Source organism: Bos grunniens, chromosome 1, assembly GCF_055505025.1.
Source record: "Bos grunniens cultivar Pamir isolate PY7600 chromosome 1, Bosgru_T2T1.0, whole genome shotgun sequence".
Lineage (NCBI taxonomy): Eukaryota > Metazoa > Chordata > Mammalia > Artiodactyla > Bovidae > Bos > Bos grunniens.
In genome coordinates, this window is record NC_141165.1 from 58,959,861 (window position 1) to 58,983,578 (window position 23,718).

Genomic DNA, 23,718 nt, shown 5'->3' on the forward strand with positions numbered 1-23,718 from the left:
TTAATGATTATGTCATGTATGAGCATATACTCAGAAAACAAGCCTTAAAATGAGCCAGGTGGAACTTGCTTTCATCACCTATGTGAGCCCCAGGTCTTCACCTCATTTCCCTTTTCTGTTCCACATGCTATTTTCCAATTTTGAGCCACTGGATTATCCACACTCTGTAGCTCTTACAGTGACCTTGCCCTCTCCTCCTGCCCTCTCCAACTAGTGCTTTAATTGCCAAGGTAAACTGAAAAGGCCTGTTATCAAAAAATGTAAGGATGACTGCATGCTGATTCAGACTTGCTTATTTGCTATGAACTTCTGCAATCAATGTCTTAAAATTTTCTAGCCTGTTTGCAACTCAAATATAAGTGTATTGGGCCATTTTAGAAGAGAGATGTCATATGGCAAAAACAAGCAAACATATAACAACAAACAATGAGAGAAATACTTAGGAACCAAGAGCATTTCCTCTGATCTCTTATACAATCTGTCATCTGGTCCGATTTATTCCACCTCAAAGAAAGTCTCTTGGAACAACCCCTTATCTCCATCCTTGTCCAGATCTCCAGTTCAGGTTTTTGTCTCTCTCTAAGATGTCTACGGAGAAGGCAATGGCAACCCACTCCAGTACTCCTGCCTGGAAAATCCCATGGACAGAGGAGCCTGGTAGGTAGTCCATGGGGTCGCTAGGAGTCGGTCACGACTGAGCGACTTCACTTTCACTTTTCACTTTCATACACTGGAGAAGGAAATGGCAACCCACTCCAGTGTTCTTGCCTGGAGAATCCCAGGGATGGGGGAGCCTAGTGAGCTGCCATCTCTGGTGTCGCACAGATTCGGACACGACTGAAGCGACTTAGCAGAGCAGAAGATGCCTACAGTGGCCCCCGCAATGGGCTCCCATCCTGCAATCCAATGTGCACACTGTCATCAGTTTGACCATGATGTTTCTATGGCAACTTGCAAGCACCAGATCAAGGCTCCAGTGTGATATTAAAAATGCCTCACTTTTAAGGACCAGCACAACTCTTCAACATCATTCTTGTTCCTAAACCCTGTCCTATAACCATGAAGTAATGTGTCTGTCACTTTCAATAAAAGACTTAATTCATTCATTCTCTTCCTTCTTACAGATGAATTTCTACTCTTCTAGACCCAGTTCTAATGCTATCTCTCTGAGGATACCTTGATTCCCACCTGATAGGATTAACTATTCATTTCTTTTAGATTCCTTAGCCTTTCTTACATATCTGTATGTAGCACTTGTTAGAATGTTCTATATCAATTTTTCACATGTCTTCCTGAATCAGTTCTCTTGGATTCTCCAAAACAGATACTAGGCTTATTCAATTTTATATCATCAGTGTCAAGCATAGGACTTTGTGAATAATGTAAATGTTGAATACATATTTAATAAGCAAATGATTGTATACACATACCAGCCAGGGAGCCAGTGTTCTGTTTTTGTGTAGGATCAGCCTTGCACACAGTCATGCATATTGGACTAGAAAAGTATCCCTTCCTTCTTTTTTGTTTCCTTCAACAAATATTTATTGAGCAACTTCTGTGTTCTAGGTTATATGAGAGGCATCAGGCGTATTACAAATAATAAAACATTGCCTCTTCCCTGGAGATGCTTTCAATTTTAATATGAAGGAAAAGCAATAAATTAGGAATATGATTTGGGTACCAATTTCTTAACAGTCACCCCCTCTATGTTTATTACTGGACCACGGACATGTCTTCTTCTCTCTGAGGGCCAGTATTTGAGATAAGCCTTGAGTTGCACATGGTCACCTCCATCTTATCCCCTGACACTTTAGGATGTGTAGAAGGTCTTGAGAGAACCTTCTTGAAGTGTCTCAGTAGCTCAGAGAATGGTATCTGATGCAGAGAATGACAAGGTCATTGATCCAAGGGTCAGGACCCCTGGGTTCCAGTTTTAGCTCGGTCGTTAATTGGCTATGACCTTGGGCAAATGATTCACTCTATTTGGATGTCTTGTCTGTAAATTGAGTGTGTTGTTCTCTACTCTAGATTAATAGCTCTCAACCAGGAGTTCATCATGGGATTTTAAAAATACATCTCTTCAGTCCATACCAAACAATCATGAATTAGAATTAAATCTCCCAAGTTAAGGCCAGGCTGGGTATATTTAGCAAAAAAAAAAAAACAAAACTTGAGGGTAATTTGGAGAGACTCTGACGGAGCTATATCTGCTCTCGATAATATCTTTATATCTGAGGTCTCTGGGCCTCTGTCTGGCAGGTCCCCACCCTGACTGAGACATGGAGACTCTAGGCCACTCCGGTCTTTCTCCCTTAATAGGCTGTGAGAACCAGGAACATTGTTTCAAGAAACAATCAGATCAGTAGCTGACATCATAGGTCTTCCTGAAAGAGAGGAAAGAGATGCAGAACATAGATAAGACAAAAAAAAAAAAAAAAAAATCCCCAGATACTTGTGGGATGCTAGTAATCACAACCGGCACCGTGGGTCTCTCTGCAGCTTCTTGAACTTTACCATGGACTCAGCCATTCTGATGCCCTCATCCCCATATATTTATCCTCTGACTGAGGCACAAAGATCTGAGTGAGCTAATGCATCAAGCCATGAAAAATGAACAATTAAAACAATGAAGTTGTCAGTTCTTTTACCAGATTGCAAATAAATAACTTGCCTGTCAGCCTGGCTGTTCTGCTGGACCATTAGTTTAATACAAAGACATTCTGAGAAACGGGTGGATGACAGCTGATCTATCACAAGGCCTTTGATAAGGACCTGAGCAAAATACGCTGTCATAAACCACCTAAGGTCAATCCCAAACAAAGTATTAGCTGAAATTTGCATATACCTCTCCGACCATCATGAAAGCTGTACACTTCCTTTTTTGTTTTTTTTTTTCTTAACCAGTGAGAGGGTAGGCACTTGTTTTGATAGTCTAAAGCATCTTTATGCTTATGCTTATTTAGCTTGTCAGGAACTCTGTGTTGGTATAGATGGCCTTGGAGTTTGTAACTGTCACAGTGATCTTGGGACTACACAATGTATCTCCTTGCTAGGCTGGACAGGATCTTCCCATGAGAAATTACTTTATGCCGTGACAAATGCTAAGACAGTCATAAATTTCCAGACAAAAAGTCAATTCATTGCATTTTCTTCTATGTATGGTTTGAATTCTGTGTGCCATCTCAGAAAACATTTGCCAGCCAGATATATTGCTCATGGAAAATAATTATGAATGTACAAGTCAGTAGACAAGACAATTAAATAAAGACAAATTCATTACATTCTCTAGTAGAGATTTCATTCATCTTTAAATTTTAGTGGAAAAAGTAAAGATATGAATGACCTCTCAGGAGTCACTTTGAAGAAGATAACCCTTATTTCTTAGAAGCAAATAGCACTATTAGAAAGTTTACCCATCGTAAAATTAGGTGAGAAGCAGTGTTCATGAGGTTTTCAGGGTTAATCAACTTGTCTAATTGACTTTGTTTCAACTTGAATTTAACAAAATGACTCCTCAGTTTTTAATAAAAATCATTCAAATGCCTGAGAATGCAATAAATCAAAAATGCAATACTCCTTCTTCCAAAATCTTTTGGGTATTTATCTCTATTCAAGTCATATCTCCATGGTAAAAGTGATATAAATTCTACATAAATCAAAAGATAGTAACTGTCAATTCAGTCTTAGTTTGGAGTACATTCACTGATTAATTCAAAGGGTGAAATCTCACTTTAATTGTGTTGTTCAGTCACTAAGTTGTGTCTGCCTCTTTGCGACCCATGGATTGCAGCACTCCAGGCTTCCCTGTCCTTCACTATCACCCAGAGTTTGTTCAAACTCATGTCCATTGAGTCAGTAATGCCATCCAACCATCTCACCCTCTGTTGCCCCCTTCTCCTTGTCCCTTCAATCTTTCCCAGCATCAGGGTCTTTTCCAATGAGTTGGCCCTTTGCAACAGGTGGACAAATTATTGGAACTTCAGCTTTAATACAGAAAAACAACTTAAATCTAGAGGAGCCACCCACAGAGGTTTTGTGGTTCAGAATGATTTAAACTAGAAAGCAGCATGGATTATACTACTTGAAACTGGTTTGACCAGTTCTTCCAGGGGCCTGGATGGCTAACTAGTAAACAAGGTGAGTAAGAAATTGTCAATATAAAACTCTCCAGGCTGATTTTCATACCTACTAAGTTAAAGCACAACTTGGTCTATTATCCAACTTTGTAATCTCTTTAATGTTATATAAAATTAGCACCCTTCTCACTTCCTAAGAAAAACCCCTGAGAGAATGGAAAAAAGCTCAGAGCTCATCCTAAGGCCATCTTAGTTTTGTTCTGATCTTTCCACTTAGTAACCTTACCAGTTGTGCAAGTGGTTTAATTATCTGCTTATCCTACTATGTGTACAGTAGCCTTCTCATACTGTTCATACAGCAGCACCTGCTTAAAGGAGACCTTACACATATTAATAAAACCAAACACTGTTCTATAGATAGGAGAACCCCAAAATTATTTTCTTACAACAGAAAAATAATATTATACATGAAGCACTAAGAACAAGCAGTTCATGATGTGGAAAAATCCACTGTGATGTGTGTTTAGTCTTTTACTTCTCACAGTTTTAGCCCTTGAGAAGTCTGTTCTTGAGTGTTACTGTAGGTGTATCTGGGCCCTCAAGCTGCTTCCCAGGTTCTTGCTGGGTTCTGACCTCTCAAGAATCCCCAGTTATTCTCAAAGTGACATTCATTACAACATGTCCTTTGGTTCCAGTAAGTAAAAAATTTTTTAAATAACTGATGATAGTTTTTCCATATTTTTATATTATATAGTTCTTAAAAAATTATATTTTTGTGTTGATTTCTATAATGACTTGTGCATCAAGCTATTATTAGTAACATAGCTATTTAATAACATGATCTCTAAGGATAAATCAGAAGCTACTTAAAATACTTGGGAATATAGAGATTGTGATAGGCTGAATGATAGGCTCTCAAAGATGTCCCAGTTTCTGCAGTCTGTTAATATGTTATCTTACATGGCAAATGGGACTCTGCAGAAGTGATTAAGGATTGGAGATGGAGAGATTTTTCTGGATTACCTGATAGACCTAATATAATCAAAAAGGTTCTTGTAAGAGGGAAACAGGACTTCCCTGAGGGTGTAGCAGCTAAGACTCTGTGTTCCCAGCGCAGAGGGACTGGATTCAATCCCTGGTCAGGGAACTAGATCCCATATGCTGCAACTAAAGATCTGGCGTGCCGCAACTAAGACCCAGCAGAGCCAAATAAATACAAATAATTAAAAAAAAAAAGAGAGAGAGAGAGAAACAGAATAAAAAGAAGCTAAGCTGCTGGCTTAGCAGATTTGAGAAAGTGGCCATAAGCCAAGGAATATAAGTGGGTTCTAGGAACTAGAAGAGGCAAAAAAATAGATCCTATCTTTAAGTCTTCAGAAAAAATGCAGCCCTGCCAACATCCTGTTTTTAGACTTCTAACCTGCAGAACTGTGAGAGGATAAGTTTGTTTTTAAAGGCCACTAAATTTGTGACAGTTTGTTACAACAGGAAACCAATAGAGAAACATTTATAACAATATCAGTTCAGTTCAGTTCAGTCACTCAGTTGTGTCCGACTCGTTGCGACCCCATGAACCACAGCACACCAGGCCTCCCTGTCCATCACCAACTTCCGGAGTCCACCCAAACCCATGTCCATTGAGTTGATGATGCCATCCAACCATCTTATCCTCTGTCGTCCCCTTCTCCTCTCAGCCTCAATCTTTCCCAGTATCAGCGTCTTTTCCAATGAGTCAGCTCTTTGCATGAGGTGGCCAAAGTATTGGAGTTTCAGCTTCAACATCAGTCCTTCCAATGAACACCCAGGATTGATCTCCTTTAGGAAGGACTGGTTGGGTCTCCTTGCAGTCCAAAGGACTGTCAAGAGTCTTCTCCAACACCATAGTTCAAAAACATCAATTCTTCTGCGTTCAGCTTTCTTTATAGTCCAACTCTCACATCCATACATGAACACTGGAAAAACCATAGCCTTGACTAGACGCCTTACCATTGTCTAACATACATACACAAGTACCATTGCCCACACACTATTTGAGAATTATATCAGTAACTCAGGCTTCCCTTGTGGCTCAGCTGGTAAAGAATCTGCCTGTAATACAGGAGACCTGGGTTTGATCCCTGGGTTGGGAAGATCCCCTGGAAAAGGGAAAGGCTACCCACTGCAGTATTCTGGCTGGGAGAATTCAATGGACTGTATAGAACGTGGGGTTGCAAAGAGTTAGACACAACTGAGTAGCTTTCACACATCAGTAACTCATACATACTTGGATCTTTCGCTTTGGAAATTTTTTCTCCTCCCTCTTCTTTTCCCTCACCTTTCCCTTCCCACTACATATACTCTTTCTAGTGTTTCAGATCTGTTAAATTGTTATCTCCTCACAGAGAACCTTTGAAACAAAACACATCCCATCCTCTCTCTGCCAGTCTAAATTAGGGTCCCTGATGTCATTCACTCTCATAGCACCCTACCCCCTTACAACAGTTTAAAATTAGGTATTTATTTGAGTGATTATTTTGTTGTTTTCCTCTTTCTTCTATTGGAAGTTTGAAGGGTACAAGTACCACATTTGATTTTGCTCACTGTTGTGAACCTAGCACATAGTAAGTATCCAGGAAATATCTCTTGGCTGAATGAGAATGTTCCAGAATTCTGCGAGTTCAGTTTTGTAAGATGGAGTGAAAGCATGCCTCATGATGCAGTCTGTCAGGGATCATGAAGCAACAAACTGATACACCACCTTCTCCTTCAGAGGACAAGGAGCAGGTTTTGCTTCAAATTTGATTTCGTCAGAAGTCCTAATCAAAGTCATTCAGCCAGATGACAATTGATAGATGTTTTTCATGATGCATATATAATCTAAGAAATACTATAGTATTTCTTGCCAGGAGCCGGTGAGGCATTCCACTCGTGACAAAGGTTATGAGGAAGGAGGCTCGGCATACGCAAAGGCGGGATCGAGCCTCAGGAGTCCCCCTGGATATTCTCGAGTATCTGCCCCCAAAAAACCAGAGTCTGCCTACTTTATTGCTTTGTGCTCTCACCTCTGACTTTACTGGGGGCTATCCCCTACCACCATCTCGCTCTCTCTGACAAAGAGTTAACTTACAGCTCTGATTAATAAAGTTCCTGGGCAATTAGGAGTGTTTAAATCCAAACCCCTCAGATGGCTCTCTAACTCGCCTGACAAATTTACCCGGACTCCTACAGCTATGCATACGATTGTTTACAGTCTCCCAGCCTCGAGAGGCACGGGAAGCTTAAGATATTCAAATAGCTTAGAGCCTCTCAGAGAGTTAGAAACTGTCAGAATAAAACTAGTAAAATATTTCATTGATGAGCCAATGCTTGTTGCCAAGTTTTCACATCCCCTGTATTGTATCCTTGAATATGTATTAATTAATAGTTGGTATGTAGAAAAAATAAGTAGTGGCCTTGGTGTTAGTAACTTTAGACCCTTAAGGTAATAAATTCTTTCCTTTGTTGTAAACCCATTACACATCCACCCTATAGGAAAGCAATTTTATCTTCGGAAGATGGCACCAAACCTTAAAATAATTACTCTTAGAGAAAATAAGTCTTTGTTGATAAGTCTTTGTCAAGAGTCATAAAATGTTAATAAGCCTTCTGGCCAGAAGATAATGTAAATCACCTAAACCATTTGTATACGATAAATTTGCAGGAAAGAAACCCTGGTTTTTGATAAGGATCAAAGACTGCTGACTTTGCATCCCCTATTATCCTCTATGTGTAACTTAGGGTATAAAAGCCCCTGTTGAAAATAAAGCTACGGGCCTTGCTCACCAATGCTTGGTCTCCCCATGTCATTTTTCTCCTCAATTTCCAACTGAGTCTCCATCTGGAGCGCGGATATCCTCTGAGACCATTTATTTGCCTGGGCTTCTAAGACCCACTCGAGAAGGTGTCTAAGGTGGGGCACCTTCCGCTATTCGAGAGGGCGTCTGCGGCCTCTGTGGTCAGAGCTAACCTGGTGTCACGGGTTATATTGATTTTCCACGTAAACCAAGCTACTCAGCTTCTTTTCTCCACTGAATTTTCCTACTGAGCTATCCTCATTCTATTATTCTTTATATCTTTATGAATAAATAAATAAATAGTACCGACGCCGTCTCCCCTTCGAATACCCTGGATCAGCCGGGGCTAGACCTCGGCAATTTCTCAAAAATTCTCTTTAATAACATTCAAAATGCTTTTGCTGCTTTTATTTCCATTTGCACTTTATTGGTTTTCAATATGGGGTTTCCCAGGTGGTGCTAGTGGTAAAGAACCTGACTGCCAATGCAGGAGATATAAGAGATGTGAGTTCGATCCCAAATTGTAAATTCCTTCAAAGACACTTAAACATCCATTTAAGAACTGACTTTGAGAACTTCAAGAGATCAATTTTTCCTGAGTAATTATTTATATTTTCTGCAATTTTGATTCCGCTGGAGTTCAAGAATCAAAGCTAAGGATTTGCTTGAACTCTTCTTGGGATGGAGAAGTGATTAACATTTGTGAACATTTTGGTGAAGCTTCAAAATGCAGAACGATTCAGGAGGATGTATTGAGGAGGATGTAGATACATTTTATTTATATGTATTTCAGAGACATCATGCCATGTGATTTCAATGTTTTTTTAGAAAAATATCAATCTTTATTTCTTTTTAATTTTTTAATTGGAAGAAAATTGCTTTACAATATTGTGTTGGTTTCTGCCGTATAACAATACAAACCAGTCATAATTATACTGGTTTATGAGAACCAGTATCACCTCCTGGTGATATATATCACCTCCTTCTTGAGGTTCCCTCCCCTCCCTTCCTCCCACCCCTCTAGGTCATTATCACAGAGCATCAGGCTGGGCTCCCTGCATTACACAGTAACTTCTTACCAGCTATCTGTTTAACCTGTGGTAGTGTATGTATGTAGGTGCTACTTTCTTCATTCATCCTACTCTCTCCTTCTCCAACTGTGTCCACAAGTCTGTTTTCTATATCTGCATTTCCATTCCATCCCTGAAAATAGGTTCATCAACACCATATATATGCATTAATATAGAACATTTGTTTAGAAAAACATTGGTCTTTAAATATTAGATACTTTTCCCATATTATTCTGAATGTGTCTATGGATTTTGCCCATATATAGTATCTCTGTTAAATAGTCGATTCTGATTTTAAGTATAAGGGTTTCCATGGAAAGGAAACAGATTTTACTGAAATACAATGAGATTCCCCTATATTACTATGTCTACTCGGTTATTCCTCATAATAATCTGTGAGATAGCTCTCATTGATCCCACCGTACTGAAGAGGAAATTGAGGATTTTATTGACGATGCCAAAGCCTTTGACTGTGTGGATCACAACAAACTATGGAAAATTCTTCAAGAGATGGGAATACCAGATCATCTTACCTGCCTGCTGAGAAATCTGTATGCAGGTCAAGAAGCAACAGTTAGAACTGGACATGGAACAACAGACTGGTTCCAAATCGGGAAAGGAGAATGCCAAGGCTGCATATTATCACCTTGCTTATTTAACTTATATACAGAATACATCATGTGAAATGCCAGGCTGGATGAAGCACAAGCTGGAATCAAGATTGCCAGGAGAAATATCAATAACCTCAGATACACAGATGACACCACCCTTATGGCAGAAAGCGAAGAAAAACTAAAGAGTCTCTTGATGAAAGTGAAAAAGGAGAGTGAAATAGTTGGCTTAAAACTCAACATTCAAAAAATGAAGACCATGGCATCTGGTCCCATCACTCCATGGCAAATAGATGAAGAAACAATGGAAACAGTGAGAGACTTTGCTTTTGGGGGCTCCACAATCACTGCAGATAGTGAGTGCAGTCATGAAATTAATGGACACTTGCTCCTTGGAAGAAAAGCTATGACCAACCTAAACAGCATATTAAAAAGCAGAGGCATTACTTTGCCAACCAAGGGCCATCTAGTCAAAGCTATAGTTTTTCCAGTAGTCATTTAGGGATGTGAAAGTTAGACTACAAAGTTGGACTACAAAGAACTGATGCTTTTGAACTGTGGTGTTGCAAAAGACTCTTGAGAGTCCCTTGGACTGCAAGGAGATCCAACCAGTCCATCCTAAAGGAGATCAGTCCTGAATATTCATTGGAAGGACTGATAGTGAAGCTGAAACTCCAATAGGTTGGCCACCTGATGCAAAGAACTGACTCATTGGAAAAGACCCTGATGCTGGGAAAGATGGAAGGCAGGAGAAGAAGGGGATGACAAAGGATGAGATGTTTGGATAACATCACTGACTCAATGGACATGAGTTTGAGTAAGTTCCGAGCATTGGTGATAGACAGGGAAGACTGGTGTGCTGCAGTCCATGGGGTCGCAGAGTCAGACACAACTGAGCAACTGAACTGAAGTGAACTGTGGTCTTAAACAATTGTTTAAAGCCAGAGATATATGGCGTGCTGCGATTCATGAGGTCGCAAAGAGTCGGACACGACTGAGTGACTGAACTGAACTGAACTGAACGTCCATACTGGTGCTGAGCCTCCCTGACCCAAAGTTCATGCCATTTCCTCTAGACCACACGACCTTCAATGGATCTTGCAGACCAGCACAGTAATCATAAGGCCCCTCTCTATCAAAGCAAATCATACAGGATATTGCTTCCCTCAAAGCCCCAAGCCAGTGGGCCCCATACCTCAAGACGGGAAATGGCTAAATAGATGGGGAAATTGGAACTTACTACACAAACACTTCTGTGTTCAGCATGGCCACTTTGACTCGTTAATGTTGTTATTCTCCTCAGGGCACAGAATTTTGTGGCTGTATTTGCTGTGGCCCTGTCAAGCTTTATGCTCAGTAATGCCATGGCAAAAACAGGTCTTCCCAGTGATGGCAAGAATTTGTAGAACCGCAGCTCATGGCTTTTGAATTTATCAGAAGGCTTTAAAGACACACATTTTATTTTTTCTGATTGTGAGCCTTTCATTAGGGAGTACCTTTCATCACGTCACGGTGAAATGGGGCTGATGCTCTTATATATTTACTGACAACGATGTGAAGGAAGTAAGAATATCACAAACATCCACTTCCAGTCACCTCTGAAATGCCACGACCAGTTCTTCTTGCTTCACCACTCATTAACAAGTAAAGTTAATCAACTTCTCAACCAATAAAACCAGATGTGCTCTTTGGCATACCTAGCAAGTTCAGGATAAGTGCTTTACTGATATATATGTGAATAATCACTGATTCTTAGAGAAAAAGGATGTTTAGATTAACAGCAGACTATATAAATAGTTGTTCACATGCTGAGTCAGATTCCACCTAATTCTCTTACTTGTACATATCCCAGTCAAGAAGAGAGGAAAAAATTCTCTTTTTAAAATTAATCACCCATATTTCATCAGTCTTTGTTTTTAATACTAAGCAAGCAACTTTGGCCACCTCATGCGAAGAGTTGACTCATTAGAAAAGACTCTGATGCTGGGAGGGATTGGGGGCAGGAGGAGAAGGGGAGGACAGAGGATGAGATGGCTGGATGGCATCACTGACTCGATGGACGTGAGTCTGGGTGAACTCTGGGAGTTGGTGATGGACAGGGAGGCCTGGCGTGCTGCAATTCATGGGGTCGCAAGGAGTCAGACACGACTGAGCGACTGAACTGAACTGAACTGAAGCAACCAAGGGCCTTTAAAGTTAGAATATCTAGTTTGTCTACCATTGCTGTCATTTCTATTTAAAAAGAAAACTGGAAGATGAAATGATCTTAAGGATTGTTGATGCTGAGAAAACAAATAACCCCACAGCCAATGAAACAGAGGGATACCGTGAACAAGGCAGCTAATAACTTCTCCATTGTGAGGGTTTTCTAAAAGGTTTGTTCTTTCATGATGCTAATCACTCCCGAGGTGATAAAAGGTTGATTCAGAAATTGTTATGCAACTTTAGGTGCAGCAACCTAAATTATCTGATTTTTTTTCCCACTGAATGTGTTTGAATTGTCATCAGATACAACCATGAAATTCAAAATGTGTGCTTGACTACAACTTGTAAGCTGAGAAATTGAGAAATACCTATAAAGCCTTTCTCCTCGTAAAAAAATGGTATGATATTATTTAGAAGTTGGGAAGGAAACCTTTTACTGCTTGGGCTGTAAAAAAAAAAATCTCAAAACCAGCAGAGTAGCTGACAAGTGACACAAATACAGTATATACTAATGCACAGAGAGAAACAACCTTGAGAATTTAAACCGGCTGCACACACACAAAAAATCTTTATCCAGATATGTGGTCCCTCATGAATTATACTATTATTTTAGTTGATTTTACCTGACATCACCCTATGAGTTTCTTTAGTGACAAGAAAATTGCAGCCGGCCCTTGACAGTCGGTCACAAATTGACTGAACAAAACAAAATCAAACACTGAAGTAATCCCCAAGTAAATTTAATGAAACCTAAATCCCAATGGGTAGCACACTTCTGTAGGCAATGGTCTTATTTAATAAATTTTCCCCTGCTTTCACTTTTAGAGCTATATATACACAGACAAATTTAATTCATTGGGTTTATATTTCCTCTTTCCCTTAGTTTGTCCACCAGGCACATACGGGAAGGACTGTAAACAGGTATGTCAGTGTTCAGCTGAGAATGAGGAGTGTCACCCAGTCACAGGGAGATGTACCTGTCTGCCTGGCTACCATGGAAACCGCTGTCATCTCCGTAAGTGTGTTCTGTGCCTTAGTTGTAATTTACTGAAGAGACACTGCTGGAGTGGGTTATCATTCAGAATGCTAAAGGGCAAATGTTAATTCAAGGTTCTAATTCATTGTAAATCCTATGGGAGTTTTTATTAGAATGGTTGAAAACATACTTTCCTGTGTAACTCATTCTCCCATTTGCCTTTCCTAGTCAAAATATCCCCAAGAAAAAGATAAGAATTAAAGAGAAAGAAAGAAGGAAATATAAACAAAGTATTATAAATCAATATATAGCAAATGGCAACATATTCAGAGTGATTCATAAAGTTAGTTCCACAATCTGCTTTTAAGAACAATCAAGTTAAATAAATTGTTATTCTGGAATGAAAACAGTGACTTGCTTAAATGACAAAATGCCAGTTGGCTCATTGTTGTATAGTAAAAAAGAATAGTCCCTTGACCAAACACCTTATATTCATTTGTTAGGAGATTTTAACATAGAAATGGTTATAGGAGAACATATGATAAAAACTCCCAAGGAACATGTTAAAATGTTCAGTCAGCTACTTAATTTTTAAGCTCGTAATTATTTATAATGTACTTTTTATAGGTTTAAGGATAAAATGATTTGGCTTTAGTTTCATTTTTCCCCCAACTTGGCCCTTGCTACTCTCTTTTCTCCCCAGTCGTTCCTATAACAGGTTTTTTTCCCCCCTACTTTCCTTTCCTAATTCTGCAAGTGTGTGGATGAGTTTTGGATCTCGTCCAAAAAACATCAGCCATAAAACATAGACTCATGATCAAGCTATTGGTTCCCATTTTCCACAAGCCATAGAATATATATTTTGAATATCAATTCTCACATTTGTCCTAATTTTAAACTTTACCAACTAAAAACACAGTTAAGCATGTACAAAAATGGTTTAATACACCCATAGAACCCACAACCATTGCATTATTCAAACTTACAATGAAGAACTAAAGCATTAAATTAATAAAATTTTAATTATTTTTTCGGTCATGGCAAATCTCAAGCAATGGAAGAAAGGAGTGATTTTCTCACATTTGAGGCTGTCACATTTCTCAGGAAAAATTTCTCCTTGATATCAAGGATATTTCATCTGAATAAATCAAAATTAAGTTACATAAAGCTGAAATGTAAATGTAAACTGAAAGCTTACATTTCAGAAAGCCAGCTACCTTGGGTTGAAGGAGGAGAGCTTTGCCTTGAAAAAGCCAGGTTGAGGCCGGGAGCCGCTCCCTGACTAGTCCAATGGGCTCAGTTCCAGGCAACACGTGGTTGGAAGTTGCTGCAAAGGTTCCTTGGCAAGATGCACTGTAATTACGGGACGACAAAAGAGGGGTTCAAGAAAATATCCATAAAAGGTGTAGCTGGCTCAAAAGCAAACATTCCAGCAGCCAAAAACAACCAGGCTTTCATCTTCCCAGGTTTGGAGTGAAGAATCAACATTTTCTCTCAGTAGAGGTCAGAGGAAGCAGACAAATGGAGTAGGAATCTCACCACTTTTCCTTAATTTATACTGGGTGGTTTAGTCCCAGTCCAGGAGTTGGTGATGGACAGGGAGGCCTGGCGTGCTGCGATTCATGGAGTCGCAAAGAGTCGGACACGACTGAGCGACTGATCTGATCTGATCTGATGGATAGCAAGTAGGGAGGAAAACAAAAAAACTTGGTAGATGTAAATTCATCTTGCTATGTATTTTATGAGCAACATGAAATTGTTAAGTGATTACAGATCCTGGAAATCTTTCATTTCTCCAACCTGCAGTATGATTTATTAGAAGTCTCTCTGAGTGAACTGAAAGCATTGGAATCCTCTAGAACCATAGACCACTCTGTTGACAGTATCTATAAGAAGACCCATAACACTTGGTTTAAGACACTTTGAGAAACATGGGCCACAGGATAGCTCACCTGTGCCAAGAGGAAGATGTCAAGACATGAGTGGAAGCTTGGCTTAAATGGTCTTGCTCATAGCAATGACTATTCAGACAGACCAAATCTTAGTATCTGTTTTTAAGAATAAAATAAAACTGTGTAACAATGGCTGGTGCATATGTGAATAAACTGGTCAGATACTACTAGGAAAACAGACTGAAAAAGAGATTCATGCTTTTCATTTGCTTTGGAGCTAAGTGTCTCAAGATACAATCACAACCTTGCTTGTTCTAACTTCCTAATTAAACTTCCCAAATGTCACTTGCTTCATCATCGTATACAGTAACCTTTAATATTTAAACAAATCAGAATGGCGAATTCATTTCCAAGCTTCTTAGTTAATCTCCTTCATGTAGAGGGGGTGGTGCAAGGATAAGGGAAAATATTAATAATCATCTTCTAATTGAAAATAATGGCTTCCTACGTGGCACAGTGGTAAAGAAATCTGCCGCGGCAGGAGATGCCAGATCCCTGGGTTGGGAAGATCCCCTGGAAGAAGAAATGGCAATCCACTACAATGTTCTTGCCTGAAGAATCCTATGGACAGAGGAGCCTAGTGGACTACAGTCCATGGGGTCTCAGAGAGTCAGACACGACTGAGCACATGTGCACACACACACACACACACACACACACACACAATGGAAAATAACCAAATATCCATTGTTCAAGAAACAAAATTTCCTGGGGAAAATAATTGTAAAGAATAGAACAAAGGCCAAGCAATGATCAAAGTGGAATTTTAGGAAATGAGAGAGGGGAGACTGAACACCCCATCAAGCCAAATGAAATCATTATCTCCTGGGCGTATGTTTACTTGTTAAATTTAGTGAACATCTGAGCAAGAGATGTGTGCATGATTCTAGAAGTTAGACTTTCACATAGTCACAGAATTATATGAGAAAGTAAAGCTGTCAGTAAAATAACTTATTCTTGGGAAAAAAGTTATGGGTACTTTTGTAAACAGATATCATACTCTTAATATAAATTTAATGAGTTGCGGGATTAAGAGGTTAGTGCATATACTGTCTTTTAACAGATGTTATGCTCATTAGAAGGTTAATTTCATCATATTCAGTGTCCCAATTTTAACAGGATAATTAAGTTGAAGGCTTATTTTCTTTCTGTATACCAAGAAGAAACAGCAAAAGATGATATTTTCAAATGCAAAACCACCATTCAGGCAGTTTGAAATGAGTATATGTCAGAGAGAAATTATGTTTTCCAAGTCACTTCAATTCAAATGAAAGTGATCTTAAAATATAGATCTTTACATATATCGGTTATATAAATTCATCAGATAACAGCGTCTAACTCTTCTTTCCTTTTAACTGACACTCATTCTTTTATACCCATTATTATATCTACAGTTCAACATTTTCCTAATTAATGAATATGTAAATTTCACTTTATGGGGTGTTTTCATTTCCCTATTTGAACAAAAACCCACATCACTTTTCACTACCAACTCAAGGGATTGCAGAATTTTTTATATTAGTCAATTCTTAATTTAACCTCCTTTTTAGAAGCAACATGCCAGCAATACACACCACACTTCATTGTTTCCAACTATACCTTTTTTTCTCTGTGTTTTTTATCTCCACTATCAAGCAACCAAATATTTAAGCATCATATAATAATGATAAAAGCTATCAAAAGTTACATTCTGAAAGACCGACCCAGATAGACATGAGAGCATTTTATATTGTGGTGAATAAGAGAAGACAGAGACTCTTTAAACCACTAGTTCTGTTTTTAGATACACTCCATTGAATTTTAGTAAGGGACAAAAATAACTTCTTAGGAGGACTAAAGAATGCTGTACACCAAAGAAGTATCCATTGACTATGAGAACTGGCATCCTTTGGAAGGAAGAAACAATAGGTGAGAATGTGAAGTGCATTTCTCATTTTTCATAGAAAGGAAAAAAGTAATACAACAGCTGTAACAGAGAAGTAACCTTTGATAAGAATGATCTTAGCTGTTTTCCGTTCATTCTTCATCTTGAAGGATTTTATTAATATTTTAAAACTGAAAGAGAAAGGGACTGATGGAGGGAAGGAGAAGCCATTTGAGTCTAAGGCTCAAGATGAGACAGTGGATTCTAGGATGGGATATAGATAGGGATTATAAGCAATCGGAGTTTCAGTAAAAACCATTTCTTGCTGTCTAAAACCTGCTACATGTGCAACACTCAAAAATGTTCTTTACCATCAATTCTTCCATAGAAATACAGGATCAAGTGAAAGGAAGCCAGTGTCATTCAGTCTCTCAGTTCAGTTCAGTGCAGTTCAGTCGCTCAGTCGTGTCCGACTCTTTGCGACCCCATGAATGGCAGCACACCAGCCTCCCTGTCCATCACCAACTCCCGGAGTTCACTCAAACTCACGTCCATCGAGTCAGTGATGCCATCCAGCCATCTCATCCTCTTTCCTCCCCTTCTCCTCCTGCCCCCAATCCCTCCCAGCATTAGAGTCTTTTTCAGTGAGTCAACTCTTCGCATGAGGTGGCCAAAGTACTGGAGTTTCAGCTTTAGCATCAGTCCTTCCAAAGAAATCCCAGGGCTGATCTCCTTCAGAATGGACTGTTTGGATCTCCTTGCAGTCCAAGGGACTCTCAAGAGTCTTCTCCAACACCACAGTTCAAAAGCATCAATTCTCTGGCACTCAGCTTTCTTCAGAGTCCAACTCTCACATCCATACATGACCACTGGAAAAACCATAGCCTTGACTAGATGGACCTTTGTTGGCAAAGTAATGTCTTTGCTTTTCAATATGCTATCTAGGTTGGTCATAACTTTTCTTCCAAGGAGTAAGCGTCTTTTAATTTCATGGCTGCAGTCACCACCTGCAGTGATTTTGGAGCCCCCGAAAGTAAAGTCTGACACTGTTTTCACTGTTTCCCCATCTATTTGCCATGAAGTGATGGGACCAGATGCCATGATCTTCATTTTCTGAATGTTGAGCCAACTTTTTCATTCTCCTCTTTCACTCTCATCAAGAGGCTTTTCAGTTCCTCTTCACTTTCTGCCATAAGGGTGGTATCATCTGCATATCTGAGGTTATTGATATTTCTTCTGGCAATCTTGTTTCCAGCTTGTGCTTCTTCCAGCCCAGCATTTTTCATGATGTACTCTGCATATAAGTTAAATAAGCAGGGTGCATATAAGTTAAATAAGCAGGGTGACAATATACAGCCTTGACGAACTCCTTTTCCTATTTGGAACCAGTCTGTTGTTCCATGTCCAGTTCTGATTGTTGCTTCCTGACCTGCATATAGGTTTCTCAATAGGCAGATCAGGTGGTCTGGTATTCCCATCTCTTTTAGATTTTTCCACAGCTTACTGTGATCCACACAGTCAAAGGCTTTGGCATTGTCAATAAAGCAGAAATAGATGTTTTTTCTGGAACTCTCTTGCTTTTTCAATGATCCAGCGGATGTTGGCAATTTGATCTCTGGTTCCTCTGCCTTTTCTAAAAGCAGCTTGAACATCTGGAAGTTCACGGTTCACATATTGCTGAAGCCTGGCTTGGAGAATTTTGAGCATTACTTTACTAGCATGTGAGACGAGTGCAATTATGCGATAGTTTGAGCATTCTTTGGCATTGCCTTTCTTTGGGATTGGAATGAAAACTGACCTTTTCCATTCCTGTGGCCACTGCTGAGTTTTCCAAATTTACTGGCATATTGAGTGCAGCACTTTCACAGCATCATCTTTCAGGATTTGAAATAGCTCAACTGGAAACCCATCACCTCCACTAGCTTTGTTCGTAGTGTGCTTTCTAAGGCCCACTTGACTTCACATTCCAGGATGTCTGGCTCTAGGTGAGTGATCATACCATTGTGATTATCTGGGTCGTGAAGATCTTTTTTGGACAGTTCTTCTGTGTATTCTTGCCACCTCTTCTTAATATCTTCTGCTTCTGTTAGGTCCATACCATTTCTGTCCTTTATCGAGCCCATTTTTGCATGAAATGTTCCCTTCGTATCTCTAATTTTCTTGAAGAGATCTCTGCTGCTGCTAAGTCACTTCAGTTGTGTCTGACTCTTCATGACCCCATGGACTGCACCTACCAGGCTCTTTCATCCATGGGATTTTCCAGACAAGAGTACTGGAGAGGGGTGCCATCGCCTTCTCCAGAAGAGATCTTTAGTATTTCCCATTCTGTTGTTTTCCTCTATTTCTTTGCATTGATCGTTGAGAAAGGCTTTCTTATCTCTTCTTCCTATTCTTTCGAACTCTGCATTCAGATGCTTATATCCTTCCTTTTCTCCTTTGCTTTTCACTTCTCTTCTTTCACAGCTATTTGTAAGGCCTCCTCAGACAGCCATTTTGCTTTTTTGCATTTCTTTTCCATGGGGATGGTCTTGATCCCTGTCTCCTGTACAATGTCACGAACCTCCGTCCATAGTTCATCAGACACTCTATCTATCAGATCTAGTCCCTTAAATCTATTTCTCACTTCCACTGTATAATCATAAGGGATTTGATTTAGGTCATACCTCAGTGGTCTAGTAGCTTTCCCTACTTTCTTCAATTTCAGTCTGAATTTGGCAAAAAGGAGTTCATGAGCTGAGCCAGTCAGCTCCTGGTCTTGTTTTTGCTGACTGTATAGAGCTTCTCCATCTTTGGCTGCAAAGAATATAATCAGTCTGATTTTGGTGTTGACCATCTGGTGATGTCTATGTGTAGTCTTCTCTTGTGTTGTTGGAAGAGGGTGTTTGCTATGACCAGAGCTTTCCCCTGGCAAAACTCTATTAGCCTTTGCCCTGCTTCATTCCGTACTCCAAGGCCAAACTTGCCTGTTACTCCAGGTGTTTCTTGACTTCCTACTTTTGCATTCTAGTACTCTATAATGAAAAGGACATCTTTTATGGGTGTTAGTTCTAAAAGGTCTTGTAGGTCTTCATAGAACCATTCAACTTCAGCTTTTTCAGCGTTACTGGTGGGGGCATAGACTTGGATTACTGTGATATTGAATGGCATGCCTTGGAAATGAACAGAGATCATTCTGTCGTTTTTGAGATTGCATCCAAGTACTGCATTTCAGACTCTTTTTTTTGACCATGATGGCTACTCCATTTCTTCTAAGGGATTCCTGCCCACAGTAGTAGATATATGGTCATCTGAGTTAAATTCACCCATTCCAGTCCATTTTAGTTCGCTGATTCCTAGAATGTCCACGTTCATTCTTGCCATCTCCTGTTTGACCACTTCTAATTTGCCCTGATTCATGGACCTAACATTCCACGTTCCTGTGCAATATTGCTCTTTATGTCATTGGACCTTGCTTCTATCACCAGTCACATCCACAACTAGGTATTGTTTTTGCTTTGGCTCCATCCCTTCATTCTTTCTGCACTGATCTCCAGTAGCATATTGGGCACCTACTGACCTGAGGAGTTCCTCTTTCAGTATCCTATCATTTTGCTTTTTCATGCTGTTTATGGGGTTCTCAAGGCAAGAATACTGAAGTGGTTTGCCATTCCCTTCTACAGTGGACCACATTCTGTCAGCCCTCTCCACCATGACCCGCCCGTCCTAGGTGGCCCCACGGGCATGGCTTAGTTTCATTGAGTTAGAAAAGGCTGTGGTCCTAGTGTGATTAGATTGACTAGTTTTCTGTAATTATGGTTTCAGTGTGTCTGCCCTCTGATGCCCTCTTGCAACACCTACCATCTTACTTGGGTTTCTCTTACCTTGGACGTGGGGTATCTCTTCACGGCTGCTCCAGCAAAGTGCAGCCGCTGCTCCTTACCTTGGACGAGGGGTATCTCCTCACTGCCGCCCCTCCTGACGTTGAACATGGAATAGCTCCTCTAGGCCCTCCGGTACCCGGCGCCCGTGCAGCCACCGCTCCTTGGACGTGGCGTAGCTCCTCCCAGCCGGGCTCGTGCGCCGTCGCAGCCACTTCAGTCTCTAATCATTTTTAGAACTGTGCTTCCAAGTGAAAACGTTGTGCAAGAGGAAGGACCTCAGGCAAAAACGAAACCTTTGCCCTCAGGTTAAGCAGATAGGAAAAGGGTTTTGCCATAGGCCCACCAATGATCTTGGCACTGTGAAAGAAAATAATGGCTACCATTAACTTGGGAGCTATCTGAGATTGGTGATATGCTAGGTGCTCTACTTGTTCACACAACAAGCCTATGATTCTGTTATCATCCTCTTTGGGAGTGAAGAACTAGGAGCTCAAAGGAAGGACTTCCACATTAGCAAGTGGAAGATACAGGGTTCAAATCTCAGTCTTTTCAAAATATTCTACATCTTTTTATTTTAGAAATATGACAGGAAAAAGGAAACTGTGTTTACCAGGTAACATAATTTTGTACAATAACATTTTTAAGTAACTATACTCTACTTCCTCATCTTCAAATAATTGTTGAGCCAGATGGACCTGAGGTCTCTTGAAACTAAAACTTCTGTGATTTTAAGACTAAAGTACCAGAAGTTTCATAGAGCAGGACAACAACATATTTGGAAGTGCTTCAAAGTCAGTTATGTGCTTGAATCCCTGCTACATTTTCTCTTCTAGTTACTTATCCTATTTCTACTTAAACTCGTACAGAGATGGGTAGCTCACTGCCTCATGGTGAAAGCTTATTCCAGTCCTGGACAGCGCTTTCAAAGAGTATTTCCTTATTGAGATAATATCCCCCTTCTTCCTTTTCCATAAGACTTCCTTTTCATGTGTGAAGACAGTTCTATCTTCTTAGGTCTATTTTCTCCTGGCTAAATACCCCCAATCTTTCGATCATTGCACAGATAATATGGTTTTCAGGTCACTCTGCCCTGCTCAGTCTCCTTCTGCCTTGAAGTCTGGCCATTTATCTACCTCTTACACATGTATCGTCATGGTCAGCCAAGATCCATGGATAAGAGTAGAAAACTGAGACACTAATAGAAAATTAAGATGCTTTCTCCAGGCTTGTTGCCGTTTTGAATTCTTATGTGTATTAAACCCAGATCATTCCAGATCAGACAAACTATACTTAGATAGTAACTGCAAGAATGACTTTTTCTAGGCAGGAATAAAACAACCTTCTTTGGTGAATTGTCTTTTTTTCTGAGCATACTCTAAAAGTGGGTAGATTTTCAAGGAAGTTCAAGGTTAAGTTTCTTATGTATTATTAATGAACAGCTTCAGGAACTCTATGTCCCCATCTGTATTTCTAAGGCTGCTGCTGCTCTGCTAAGTCGCTCCAGTCGTATCCGACTCTGTGCGACCCCATAGACGGCCTCCCACCAGGCTCCTCTGTCTCTGGGATTCTCCAGACAAAAACACTGGAGTGGGTTGCCATTTCCTTCTCCAATGCAGGAAAGTGAAAAGTGAAAGTGAAGTCACTCAGTCGTGTCTGACTCTCAGCGACCCCACGGACTGCAGCCTACCAGGCTCCTCCGTCCATGGAATTTTCCAGGCAAGAGTACTGGAGTAGGGTGCCAGTGCCTTCTCCATTTCTAAGGCATCCATCCCTATACATTTGTATCCTCAGATAAGTCCATCCCTTGAATCAGTATCTTGAAGGTGATAAGAATACCAAAAACAGTAATTGGAATGTTGAGTTAACCACATGACTATGGGCATGAAGTTAAGCACTGATAGCTTCAAGTTACAATACCACATATGGTTTTGTTCTCTTTCATCAGGATGCCCAAGAGGCACTTATGGCCCTTATTGCCGAAGGAAGTGTAAGTGCCTGAATGGTGGCAGCTGTGACACCATGATTGGAACCTGTGACTGCCTTCCTGGCTTCATCGGGGCTGACTGCAGTCAAAGTAAGTCACTCTATCTACTATGAATTTTATATACTAAATCAGCGTTTTAAAGAACTGCACTTAGAGAGTACATGTTTTGGCATTTATTTTACAGAATGATTTACTGCAGTAACAGGAGTAAATTCTAGGTTGAGGATTACTTCTGGCAGGAATTTGATTGAGAGCTGAAGTCAGTGAAGGCAGCCAGGAAGCCCTCTGGTCACAACCTCTCTGGCCCCAGCAATGCTGGACTCAAGTCAAGATAAGAAATTGTGTTTGGCAAGATCAGAGCAGACTGGAGATTCCTATGTACACAATGTCAAATTCATTGTCCAAATTTCCACAATTTCATTTATCCTCAGCAATTTTCTAGCTCAAAATTAAGTAGTTTCCCCTTACCTAAAAGTAACCATTTCCTGAAAATCCAAAGACCTTAAATAACTACCCATCATACAGACTCTGGGAGATGGTGAAGGACAGGGAAGCCTGGCATGCTGCAGTCTGTAAGGTTACAAAGAGTCAGACATGACTGAGCAACTGAACAGCAACATCATACAAGTAACTACTGACATAAAATTTAAGGGACCAGATATAAATTAAAGATGCCATACAAATGCACTGGCTTAGACATTGTGGGAATATCCTTACAAACACATTTTGCTTTTATCAAATCCGTCAGTTTCCAACTATTTAGACAGTTCACAAGATGATGATGGTCTTTAGGGAGGATGGAGGAGGCAATGAGTTGGAAAGGGCATGGTGGGGAGGTGATCCTGGCATTGTTGTATTCTTTATCCTAGTGCTGTTGATGAGCATGTTTGCTTGGTGATCCTTTATTGATCTGTTCACTATTATTATATATTTTGTGCACTATTCTGTATCTTCCCTGGTGGATGTCCCAAGTGGCTCAGTGGTAAAGAATCTGCCTGCAATGCAGGAGACCTGGGTTTGATCCCTGGATCAGGAAGAAGCTCTAGAGGAGAGAATGGCAACCCAATCCAGTATTCTTGCCAGGAGAATCCCATGGACAGAAAAGCCTGGTAGCCTATGGGCTACAGTCCATAGGGTCACAAAGAGTCAGACATGACTGAAACAACTTCACATGCATTCTTTATCTTGTACTTCACAAAAGAGTAAAGATTTTTTTTTTCAACTTTTAATTTTATATTGGAGTATAGCCTATTAACAGTGTTGTGGTAATTTCAGGCGGACAGCAAAGGGATTCAGCCATACATATAC

At 40.1% G+C, this 23,718-nt stretch overlaps 1 protein-coding gene across 1 annotated transcript in view; it reads left to right on the forward strand.

Moving 5' to 3' along the window:
• Window positions 1–23,718, forward strand: part of LOC147379488 (uncharacterized) — a 687,768-nt gene that overhangs the window by 635,429 nt on the left and 28,621 nt on the right. The window contains exons 19-20 of the mRNA XM_086415322.1: window positions 12,658–12,789; window positions 22,372–22,500. Coding sequence (XP_086271448.1) covers window positions 12,658–12,789; window positions 22,372–22,500 — 261 coding nt within the window. The remainder of the gene's footprint in view (window positions 1–12,657; window positions 12,790–22,371; window positions 22,501–23,718) is intronic.